The sequence below is a fragment of the Hydra vulgaris genome, chromosome 03 (genome assembly GCF_038396675.1).
Source record: "Hydra vulgaris chromosome 03, alternate assembly HydraT2T_AEP".
Lineage (NCBI taxonomy): Eukaryota > Metazoa > Cnidaria > Hydrozoa > Anthoathecata > Hydridae > Hydra > Hydra vulgaris.
Genome location: NC_088922.1, coordinates 57147281 through 57160674, shown reverse-complemented (window position 1 = coordinate 57160674; position 13394 = coordinate 57147281). Strand labels below are relative to the sequence as shown.

The following is a 13394-nucleotide window of genomic DNA, read 5'->3' as shown; positions in this document are numbered from 1 at the left end:
GCCATTTCGAATCGGTCCTGAACGTTCTCAAAAGACGTCATATAGACGTCGGCGTGTCAACTTGGTAATTTTTAAACACTGAGAGATAATTCTATTTCACTTAAAGTTTATCAATTAATATAAGTCTAGTTGAGAATAATACCAAAAATATTTTATCAACTTATTGGCCCCTGAGTATTATTTTGTTCAATTAATATGTTATATATATATATATATATATATATATATATATATATATATATATATATATATATATATATATATATATAACATATTCATGTTTACATTTAATTTTGTTAAAAATTTCATAAAAAACTCACACACATTTTTTATTCCATAAGATGTTCACAATATGCAAAGTATGGCATCTGCTAATAGCGTGTTTACTATCTCAATATCTACTTCAATATTCCAATATTTTGGAATGAACTGAACTCGATAATCATTTTAGCAAACAATTCTTTGTAGTATAACACAACCTCGAAAAAACTGACAAATTATTTATTCATATATATCAATGTTTTGACTCGATTTCAGCAAAGTTTTTTGCTAAAAATATAGAGTTCCGTGCAAAACATGACAATGCTTCGGGTTAACCAAGATGACGGCTGACTTTCAAAACTGGCTTCAACATGTTTTATATAAAGTATATTCTACGGCATCTCCTGTTTATTAATCCTCGTTGCCCTAGACAATTAGGAAAAATATATTTAGATATTGATCTTTTAAAGGAAGAATAAAAAACTGACGACCTCTGAAGTAACATTATTCAATCTATTAATCTTTGCAAACGAGAAAAAATCTCTATACAAAAACGTTTTTTGAATTTTCTTGCTTTTTAATAAATTTGATATATCATTAAGGGGCTGTCCATTAAATACGTCAACGCCAATTTTTAGGTAATTTTTACCTTCCCTCCTCCCCCTTGACAACAACTTGTCAAACTTTCGAAGATCCCCTATAAAATACGTCAGCAATTAATTTACCCCCCCGTCCCTCCTCCCCACTCCCACTGCTTCTTATGTAAAATTAAAAATATATTTTAAAAAATGAAACATTTTTAAAAAGTAGTAGTAGTTTACAACTTCAATAAAAAGTGTTTAAAAGTAAAATATTTAAATAAAAAACTAAATTCAACTTTAAACTTATAAACATTTTTTAGATATATACAACCATTTAAATTACAAAGGCTTGCTCTGAACAAAAAAGTGAATAGGAGTAAAAGTGATTACTACATGCAATACTATTGTTTTAAACTTCTTTCATTGAATGATAGAAGGTAAAAAAATTACATTCACTCAACTTATCTAATAACTGCAAGTCGATATTATGTCAATAGCAAAAAAATTGTTCCAGTTATGGAATTTAAAAGAACAAAGAGAAACATTAAAACTTTGATGGAGGAGAGTATTCCTCGATGTTTTCCGAAATTCTTACTATGATAAAGAAATCGTAACTATTTAAATTTTTGATAAGATTTTCAAGATCTTCTTTAACGAAACAATTTTACATTTTTAAGTTGTTATATTAAGATTAATAATTACAAACTTAAAATATATCTATAATTAATCTGAAAGTTATGATATATATATATATATATATATATATATATATATATATATATATATATATATAAATATATATATATATATATATATATATATATATATATTGTTTTTGCATGGATAACGTTAGCATTTAGGTAACTTGGGATAAAGGTAGTGACCAACGTGCCCGTCAACAAACGTACTTCTTGATAATGTTAAATAATTATCATAATATTTTTATTATAATTTATGTGCAGTGCCGAGTCGCAAAACGTAAATGTGCCAATCCTCCTTACTTTAACTTTAAACCTAATCCAATTCCACATTGAAAACTAATTCTAATAGAGTCTAGCATAACAAAATAATGCATTTTATAATTTATATAAAAAAGGGGTTAGCAATTTTTGGGAAGACCCAAAGTTTATAATTTATGAAAAATTTCCAGTTTTTAAAGAGCTACAAACATCTTGTTTTCAATATTATAATAGTATTTGTGCATGGAGCTGAAGAGTCGCATTATAAAATTGAAATTTTAGCATCAAATGTTTATACCAGGGTCGGCAACCTGCTTGCGAGCAGCAGGTTGCCGATTCTGATATAAACATTTAAATAATGTAATGTAGACTAAGTACTTACATAAATCCTTTTTTGTTTTTACATCAGGCCAACAAACACAAACTTTGAAAAAATAATGTTACGAATAAACAACTCGCGTGTGCTCATTTAGTTCTGTATGTGTCAGGTATTTTTAAAACACAATACGGTTTAAAAAAAGTAGAATATAGAAAATGTCATTAAAATACTGAAGGTTGGGTGAGTATGTAACACAAGACTACAAACGCTGCCTAATTTTCTTTTTTTTAAGTTTGGTTTATTTTATTTAAGTTGTCAATAATTTAAAATATTTACAACTCTGCGTAACAAATTTATAGACTTTTGAAAAATCATGAATGTTCGCTATGCTTAAATTACCAACAAAGATGTGCTGCATTAGGCAGCTCTATACTAACAGTCTTAAGATGCTTGTGCACATTTGCGACACAAGTGTTGCGCTAATCAAACCGTAATAAACGTAAATCATTTGGATTGGCTGTTTGTATATAACAATTAATGCTCCCCTTGGGAATTTGTATAAATAGCGAGTTTATTGAAGTCTCGCTCTCTTGAAGTAACCTATCAAACAACAACGAACTCGAGCAACTCTAGCTGTGATCTACAATCTTCTTTGTGTTTATCGCATATTTGTATAATAATATTATTTAATATATTAATAAATTGAACTCGTTGTACAATACCATTCTTAAGTATTATACCATGGAGCCCACGGAGAATACGAAGAGAATATTTTGAAGTCCTGAAGTCCACGAGAGAGACTAAAAGACAAAATTAAAGAAGCGATATATAAAGAAAAAGTTGTGATCAATTAATCAGCTAAGTGAATTTATTATTTGTTTATGAGAATTTCTATTAAAGATATACATTAAGATTTATTTACAATTAAGTTTCAACTTTTAGATCGTTTGTCGATCGTTAACTACAAATTGTTATTCCTTATTATAGTTATTTAAGTGATAACTGCATTTATTGTTGTTTTGAAATATCTATTTCATTTGTCGATTAAGAAATTTAATTAAGATACTAAAAATTATTTAAGATATTATTGAGAATTGAACTCATAAGATTCATTTATTAAGTATAATTGTACACAAAGTTATTAAGTTAATATATAAAGTCGAGGTCAAAGGTTATATTATTATTTATTATTATATTTGCTACGAGGGTTCAATTTGACAGGACATTTTGTTGATACGAGGTTTTATTGATTCATTCGTCGAGGTCTCAATTTGAAAAGTCCATACAGTTGTAATTAAAGCCATATACCATTTATATATATAATATAGTTATTTATTTCTTTTCTTAATCTTATTATGTTTAATCTTGCTAATAAACGTAGAGGACGAACGGTGGCCGTCAATTCAGTCAGGCGAGTTTTCGAGCAAGCTAACAATCTTATGGTTGGTGGTTTGCACGAGGGTTGCTTGAATGAGTTGACGAGTCTGAAAAATACAGCCATCGATAAGTATTTGAAAATTACACAGTTTGATTGCGATATATCATCGTTGATTGAGGTGGATGAGGAGTTAGAACAAGAAGAAATTACGAGTACAGAGTTTACCATTTTTTATAAGCGATCTATTTTAAGTATAGAAAATTTTATTAATAAAAATAATGTAGATAATATAAGTTCAAATAAGTTTATTAGCAAGACAGTTAAGCTTCCCGCTCTTAAATTAGAAATCTTTGACGGTAAAAAAGAAAATTGGCAAACCTTTTATGAAAATTTTGATTGCGCTATAAATAAGAATATGGAATTGTCTGATATACAAAAAATGACTTATCTTAGAAATTTAGTTAAAGGTCAGGCGTTATCTGCAATTACAGGATTAACCTTATCTAATGAAAACTATTCAGTAGCATTAAATATATTAAAAAATAGATTTTCCAATAAGCAATTATTAATTTCAATTCATATGAAAAAATTGTTATCACTAGAAAAAATTAAGGATGTTAGAAATATAAGCGAATTAAGAAAAATGTTTGATACAATAGAAATACAAATTCGGAGTTTAGAAAATTTATCAGTAAATGAAAATATGTATGGATCAATTTTAATTCCTATCTTATTAGAAAAATTACCAGAGGAATTAAATTTAATTATAAATAGAGAATTAAACGGAAGTCAAGCTTGGAATATATTTAACGTTTTAGAAATATTAAAAAATGAAATAAGTGCCAGAGAAAATACGCGTAGTAATTATGAAAATTTTAGAAATCCCATAACTGCAAATACTTTATACGCTAACGGGACAGATAATCGGTTTAGTAACAAGTTTAACCAGAATTTTAGGCAAAATAATTTCCGTAATAAAAATTTTTCTACAAATTTAATTACATGTGTTTACTGTTTAAAAAATCATAAATCTCATCATTGTAACTTAGTGACTGATGTTTTAGCTAGGAAAAATATTTTAATCGAAAAAAGATGTTGCTTTCGTTGCCTACGCGAAAGTCACTCGAGTAAAAATTGCAGATCAAACTTTCGATGTTTTAAGTGTGACAAGCCTCACCATATATCTATTTGTGATTTTTTAAAGAGAATAATAAATTTGATAATAACTCTAAAACAGGACAGTTAACAGCTGTTGCTGATGTTTCTTCTAAAATTAATCAACGTGTTTTACTCCAGACAGCCTGGGTAAAAGTCAAAAATAATAAGTCCCGATTTAATTATTGCCGTCTTCTCTTTGATAACTGTTCCCAATTAAGTTACATTACGCCTTCATTATGTAAATAATTAAATTTAAAAACAAAAGATTCTAAAGAAATTAATATCAAAACTTTTGGAAATAATAATACAAATGAAATTTTAGATAGGGTTAAAGTTTATGTTCAAGGTAATAACGGAGTTGATATTGAAATTATATGTTTTGTAAAAGAAATTTGTTCTCCGTTAAATGGCCAGTATATAGAAACTGCGTGTAAAAATTATAAGCATTTAAAATACTTAAAATTAGCAGATTATCATAGAGATAATGAATATTTAGAAGTTGATATTTTTATAGGTGCCGATTACTATTGGTCAATAATTGAAAATAAGATAATAAGAGGGTTTGAAGGCCCAATTGCAATAAAATCTAAGGTAGGATACTTAGTCAGTGGTCCTATAACGGTTAAGAATAATAATAAAGTAGATTGTTCTGTACTGTCTTCGCATGTTTTAAAAGTCGAAGCAGAATTATATAATGATAAAACGTTTTTGAAAGATAAGTTTTCAACTATTTGGAATAAAAGCGAAGATAATATTAGCGACAATATAGTTGTCGAACATTTTCGCAAAAGCATTAAATTTGAAAATAATAGGTATACTGTAGAACTACCCTTTAAGGAGAATCATCCTTTTTTATGCGATAATTATAGTTTATGTTTAAAAAGATTCAAATCATTAGAGAAAAAGTTTTTAAAAGATGCAAAATTATTTGATTCATATAATGATATTATAAAAGAACAATTATTCAATGGAACGGTAGAGCAAGTTTTAAGTAATAAATCTAAGGTCGGACTTGTTCATTATTTACCTCATAGACCAGTTATAAGAGAAGATAAAGTTACAACTAAGTTGCGCATTGTATTTGATGCGAGTGCGACAAGCTCAGGTCCCTCGCTAAATGATTGTTAACATTCAGGTCCTTCTTTAACAACTCTACTAAATGGAGTTTTGATACGTTTTCGTGTAAATAAGATAGCATTTATTGCAGATATTGAAAAAGCTTTTTTGAATATTTCAATATCTGAGAAACATCGCGATTTCATACGATTTTTATGGTATGAAAATATTAATAATTTAGATATAAAAAATTTAAAAAATCATCAATTAGTAACATATAGATTATGTCGTGTCTTATTTGGAGTCGCTTCTTCTCCTTTTCTTCCTTCAGCAACTTTAATTAAACACGCGGAACGTTATTTAAGTTCTGATCCAATATTTGTAAGTCGATTACTAAATTCTATTCACGTTGACGATTTAAGTTTTTGCTCTGATTCTGTAATTGAATGTTTTAATTTTTATAAAAAATGTCGTTCCGGCTAGGTGAAGCTGGTTATAATTTAAGAAAATTTGAATCTAATTCGGTCGAATTGGATAAGTTAAAAAATGAAACGAATTTTCGGAGTCAAAATTTTACTAAAGTGTTAGGTTTAACATGGAACAAGAAGTTAGATTTATTTATTTTTTCATTTTTTGATTTATTTAAGATTGCCGTCCCTTTTCCAACAAACAGAGACGTGCTTAGTTTTACAGCAAGTTTTTTCGATCCCTTGGGACTAATAAACCCAGTAATTGTTCGTTTAAAAATTTTATTTCAGCAAATTTGTATATCTAAAATAGGATGGGATTGTAAAATTAATAAAGATTTATTAAAAGTATGGCAAGATATTTATAAGGATTTAGGTTCTGTACAGTCGATTTGTGTACCTAGATGTTATTTTTTTTCGAAATCGAGTGCAAGTTGCACGCGATTTGAACTTTATGGTTTTAGTGATGCTAGTTTAAAAGCATTTGGGTGTTGTATATATTTAAGATGTATTTTTAATGAGAACGAACAGTGTTCCTCCCTTGTTACTTCAAAATCTAGAATAGCCTTGCTGAGTTAATGCACAATACCTCGATTAGAATTAAAAAGTTGCTTACTGCTTGCAACACTTATTTCAAAAGTAGTTAAGGAATTCTCATCAATTATTCTTATTTCTAAAATTAAATTATTTTCAGATTCTTATATTTGCTTACATTGGATAAAAAATTCTAATAAAATTTATGAAACATTCATTCAAAACCATCTTGAAAAAATTAGTGATTTATTTGACTTTTCCTTTTGGGGTTTCGTCGAAACATACCGTAATCCTGCGGATATTATATCACGAGGTTCTAGTATTGAAAATATAATTAATAATCAGTTATGGTTTAATGGACCCAAATTTCTTTATACTCCAGATGTTTGGCCTTCCTTTGATCAAAATAAATTAATATATCCTCCAAAGGAAAGTCTTTTTACTGAATTAATTATTTTACATTGTCATGAAAGTGTTAAGCACAACGGCGTATAAGAAACGCTAAACCAATTACGATTGGAATTTTGGATTCCAAAAGTTAGAAATTTAATTCAAAAATTAATTTAAAAATGTTTTTTGTGTCGAAGGTACGAAGGTAAAACTTATACCTATCCTGATGTTCCTCCGTTACCTTTAAGTAGAGTAAACGATGATTATGTTTTTAAGTACACAGGAATTGATTACTGTGGACCGTTATTTGTGAAAAATATATATTCTGAAAGAGAAATATTTAAGTGTTGGATACTTTTAGCTTCTTGTGCTAGTACACGTTTTATACATTTAGATTTAGTTCCTGGTTGTTCAGCTTTGGCGTGTATTCGAGGGTTGCGAAGACTCATTAGCAAATTTGGCGCACCCTACGAAATTATTAGTGATAATGGATCGTGTTTTACAGCCGATGAAACACAACAATTTACATCCTCAAGAGGCATTTTATGGCACTTCAATGTTGCAGCCGCTCCGTGGTGGGGAGGATTCTTTGAACGTATGGTACGTTCAGTTAAGAGAGTTCTTAGAAAAATATTGAAAACTGCAAGATTATCTTACGAAGAAGTACTCACAATTCTTGCAGAAATCGATGTCGTTACGAATAATCGTCCGTTAACGTTTTCGTATGAAGAACCGGGAGACGAACCTTTATCTCCAAATCATCTCGTGTTTGGCAAAAGAATAAGTTCAGAAACATTATTAATAAAAAACAGTTATGTAAATATGGACATAAAAAAGCGCGTTGTATATAGAAACTCTATTTTAGAACATTTTTGGAATAGGTGGCGCAATGAATATTTAACAGAGCTTCGCGAATTTTATAAAAGTTATAACAAAAGCGGAAGTAAAAATATTATAAATAAAGGCGATGTAGTGACAATCCAAGATTCAAAATTGGTTCGTGGTTTATGGAAAATAGGCATTGTTGAAAAACTTTTACCGTCAACAGACGGACAAGTGCGTGCAGCAAATGTACGATGTATCTCCGCTGGAAAAATTATGTATTTGACTCGCCCAGTTAACAAATTGTGTTTACTGGAAGAAAATAAAGTTAGTTCTGTCGAAACTACGTTTGTTGATGAAAGTAACATTCAGCTATTCGTGACTACTGTTGGTGGCGGGAGTGTTGCGCTAATCAAATCGTAATAAACGTAAATCATTTGGATTGGCTGTTTGTATATAACAATTAATGTTCCCCTTGGGAATTTGTATAAATAGCGAGTTTATTGAAGTCTCGCTCTCTTGAAGTAACCTATCAAACAACAACGGACTCGAGCAACTCTAGCTGTGATCTACAATCTTCTTTGTGTTTATCGCATATTTGTATAATAATATTATTTAATATATTAATAAATTGAACTCGTTGTACAATACCACTCTTAAGTACTACAACAACAAGTAATGCACTTTTAGAACATAATAGAATACTGGAAACATATGTGGAGAAAGTTTCTTTCCAGTTATCGTTTAAAAATTTTATTTAACCAATTTAAATGTTCATCTAGTCAATTTTTGAAAGTGTTGACAGAACTCGCTTCAATTACTATTTGCGGCAGGGTATTCCACTGCAACACAACACTGTTCGTGAAGAATTTCTTTCTTGGCATGCAATTGAGTACTCTTTGCTGTGTAAGTCTTTGATTATGAGCACGCATAATATACTTTGACAACGAAGGACGATAGAATAATACGTCAAAGCGGCAGGGTATTCCACTGCAACACAACACTGTTCGTGAAGAATTTCTCCCTTGGCATGCAATTTAGTACTCTTTGCTGTGCGAGTCTTTGATTATGACCACGCTTAACATACTTTGACGACGAAGGACGATAGAATAAGACGTAAAAGTTTATTTCATCAAATTTATGCATGAACTTGAACATCAGAATTAAATCACCTCTTATTCTTCTTTCTTCGAGTGTTGTAAGACCTAACATAACTCTTCGCTGCAATGCTTAATCTCATAAATGGTTGTAGCACAGTTTTAAACTTTTTCTAGCGGTTCTGACCGTTGGTAAGGGGACTTGAGCATTACATTTAAGATCATTTTGTATAAGAACTCCAATATCTCTCTCTAAATGAGCAACTTTGATTGCAAGTGGCAGGCCATCTGGTCCCGACATGTAATAGTCTCGTTTTGATACCTTTTTTCTTGGATAGTATGCATGACAAGTAACGAAGTAACCAAATTTATTTAAAAAAGTAACGTTGTTGACGTCAACTTTTTTTGACCTCCCCCCCTTCCCAATTCAAAAAATCCCAGATCCCCCCTATCACATACCCTTTATTTTGTTGACCTAATTAATGGACAGCCCCTAGGTTGAAAATAAATATGTATTATGCAGAAGCTTGATTTTTATCATAAGGAATTCAAAAAATTTATAATTTCCCCTCTTAAAAAAGCAAAAATAAAATTTTTTTAAATAATCTTTTTCTAATTAGGAACTCCTAACCTAATTCCATTAAAAGATATTTACTTGTTATTTAAATGTTACAATTGGAATAATCTTTAAGAAATATTAGTAAAATCCTATTTCCTCTTAGTGATGCATAGTGCCATGATCTTATATGGTGTGCAAATGATAAAATAGTCATAATAAAAATTCTAAAAATATATTGTTTACTATTTAAATATAGATGACTAACGGCTAAATTTTGAAATCATCCTAGAATAATTATTTATAAAATATATTTATCATATTTTAACTTACGTCCAAGGATAGAAATTACAATGTAATATAACAATTGTAATTTTATATATGGATTGGATTTTATGGATGGATTTTTTAGCGATTTTCCTTCTACATGTGAATTTTCTGTGTCTATTAACCCTAGTGATTTTATAGCGAGATAAGAATTTTAAAGCGATGCGAACTTTTTTAATCCTATTACTACAATAAGAATTACTGGAAAAGCTAGTAAGAAGTTTGGTATTTGTTTCGTGTCGAAATACTTAAGTAAGCCAACATTCCAATATTTTTGTTGAACGTAGGAATAAGATAATGGAATTTTATTATAACACCAATGAGAAGAAGAACTTACCACATGATTGTAATGACAATAATTATCATACACCCAAAATACATGTATAGCAAAAACGATAGCAGGTCCACTTAAATAAAAACACAGTGGTAAAACAAACCTTAAACAATTTATGAGAGTTAGTAACAAATTATTTGGTTGTAAAAAAAATATTAATAAAGCTGGCTTATTTGAAAACTGGCAAATCAGAGTCTTGGCGTTTCTTTTTAAAAAGAAATGCGTTAAAAATGCTATATTTAGAATACCGTTCGATCAAGTTATAATTGATAAACATATGAAAGTACATGCACTTAAAAAACGATTCCTTTCGAGGTAGTACAGCAAAATGAATTGCAAACATGAAAACAGTGACTCGCTATACGATAAAATCATAAAAACATAAGCAGAATTTATAATAAACAAAAAACTTGAAACTGCAGCCATTTTTTTACCAAATATCCCTGTCTGTTAATTGATAAAGATAGTATGTGGATACAACAAAAAAAAAAGAATTCTTGAAAAAACTGGTGATACAAGTTGTTAAGTACTCGCATGTAAATAATCCAGCGGTTAATCTTGAAAATAAATTCAGCAATAGTGAAAGCCAGGATAGAAAGCAAATATCTGTTCATACTCATAACCATGTATAGAAATATAAGTGAAATATACTGAATCCCATTTCTTTACACTGTTAAAGATTTCTCTACCGATATTTGATTGGCTCTTATTAATATTCGCTTCAAATAAAGTAATCTGATTGGTTGAGGTATCAAAATCTTTAAAGCAAGCATCGAAAATGACTTGCACAATAAAAAGTATCAACCTTAATACAGCAGCAAGCTGAATCAAACTTTTAAGTGCAAAGCGCAACATGTGGCTTTGAGTGGTACCATAAATATATTTTCAACAATCAATTGATTTCAAATACTGTTACACATTTTAAGGCTTGCATTATTCTAAAAAACAAATATTTAATTAAAAAAAATCATATTTTCAACCACCTATTTTATACAAATCTACATTATCTGATTAAAAAGTGAACTTCATGCTAATTCGATCAAATATTGACAAACACTAACACTTAGTGTTATACTTACTAAACACTTGGTGTTATACTTACTAAAACTTACGCCTGGAAATATATATATATATATATATATATATATATATATATATATATATATATATATATATATATATATATATATATAATATATATATATATATAATATATATAATATATATATATATATAATATATATATATATATACATATATATATATATATATATATATATATATATACATATATATATTTTTACATATATATACATATATGTTTATATATATATATACATATATATATATATATATATATATATATATATATATATATATATATATATATATATATATATATATATATATATATATGCATAAATTATGTTACTGTATTCTACAATAAGAGTGCTCAAAGTTCTTAAAGAATAGAGCAATAATAAATTAGCAAAAACACTTATCTAATTTTTGCTTTCTTCAACATTGTGTTTCACCATCAGTAGGTTCATCAGGAAGAATTCTTCCTGATGAATATATATATATATATATATATATATATATATATATATATATATATATATATAAACATACATTATGGTAAATTATATAAACATACATTATGGTATTACACAGGCCTGCAATAGTTTTCCTCTTTAAAATCTGATTAACGTTTTTTATAGTTTCTGATGTGCTGATTACGAGAAAAATAATTAAAAAAATCAATCACGTCAGGATTTTTTGATATGGAATATTTAAGATTTTGCTTTAAAATGTTTGAGCGCCTACCTTTTGAAATGTCTAAAATGTTATTAATTTACTTCAGCTCAAATTTTATTTCATATATTTAGTGTAAGGGAACATAGAAATTAACGCCAATTAGTAACTTGTTAATGACTACATAATAAGTATTAGTAATTCGCATTAAACATGTCAAAAACGGGTCATTTTGGCTTAACTTAGTAATGAGCTCATTATTACATAATGATTTGGTAATATTAACTAATTGTTGTAAATATTATTAGAAAAGGGTGTAATTAAGATAAAGCAAAGGATTTTTGTATAAGTACCCGCACTGATTTAGAAATTTAACAGTTGAAGTGCGCATCTTGCAACATAAACTTTAAAATGACATTGCGAAGTTGTTTAAACTCTCCTAATTGTTTCTGTTATATTTGCGGGAAATTTATGGTGATAAAACAACGAAACAGTATTACAGATTTTGTAAAAAATATTTAAAAAAGTTATTTTGGACTCGTTTTAAGTAACCAAGACAAAACTTGGGCACCTCATAAAATTTGTACGACTTGTTTATTAGAACTTCGCAAGTGGTCAAAAGGACAAAAAAATAGCTTCAAAATTGTTTCGCCTGTTCTATGGAGAGAGCCTAACGACCATATTAAAGATTGCTACTTTTGTTGTTGTGACATAACTGGATACAATTCAAAAAATAAAAGGGACATAAACTATCCAAACGTGTCATCAGTTACGCCTGCAATATTTGGCGATTCAAAAATGGTGCAGCCCCCGGTTCCAGCTTTACAAATTGAAAATTCTGACTGTGATATAGAGGAAAAGGATGTACACCAATCTGATTCTGAATTTCATGGAGATTCTGACGCTTGTCAGCTCTTTTCACAGTCAAATTTAAACGACTTGACAAAAGATTTGAATCTTCCCAAAGATGCAGCGGAACTCCTCGGATCACGATTAAAAGAAAGAAATATGCTGGCACCTGGTACTTCATTTTCATGGTACCGTCACAGAGAAAAAGATTTTCTTCCATTCTTCGCTGAAGATGAAGATTTAGTGTTCTGTAAAGATATTCCAGGCTTGAAGAAAATGTACGACATTGAATACGATCCTAACGAGTGGAGATTGTTTATTGACTCCTCAAAAAGAAGTTTGAAAGCAGTTCTATTGCATAATAGGAATACATATGCCTCGTTACCTGTTGCACATTCTGTCCATTTAAAAGAATGTTATGAAAATTTGGAAAAGCTTTTGACTAATATAGCTTATGAGCAACACGGTTGGATGTTGTGTGGAGATTTGAAAATCATAAGCATGCTACTAGGCCAACAAGGTGGTTATACAAAATACCCGTGCTTTCTTTG

The 13394-nt window shown here is 28.8% G+C and overlaps 1 protein-coding gene across 1 annotated transcript; it reads right to left on the bottom strand.

Annotated features, from left to right (window-relative positions):
* Positions 1 to 10005: 10005 nt before the first annotated feature.
* LOC136078791 (GPI mannosyltransferase 2-like) lies at positions 10006 to 11094 on the bottom strand. Its single transcript, XM_065794601.1, has 2 exons — positions 10827 to 11094; positions 10006 to 10496 (listed from the first exon to the last, which is right to left on the bottom strand). Exons 1-2 carry the CDS (start codon positions 11092 to 11094, stop codon positions 10060 to 10062), a joined length of 705 nt encoding a protein of 234 aa, XP_065650673.1. The 3' UTR covers positions 10006 to 10059.
* Positions 11095 to 13394: the final 2300 nt, after the last annotated feature.

What these genes read in the sequence shown, in the direction of transcription:
- LOC136078791 (XM_065794601.1), bottom strand. Translation starts at nt 11,094, where the DNA reads ATGTTGCGCTTTGCACTTAAAAGTTTGATTCAGCTTGCTGCTGTATTA. An exon ending in GATATTTGCTTTCTATCCTG is followed by an intron (nt 10,497 to 10,826) that starts GCTTTCACTATT and finishes CAATTATAACTT; the next exon opens with GATCGAACGGTATTCTAAAT.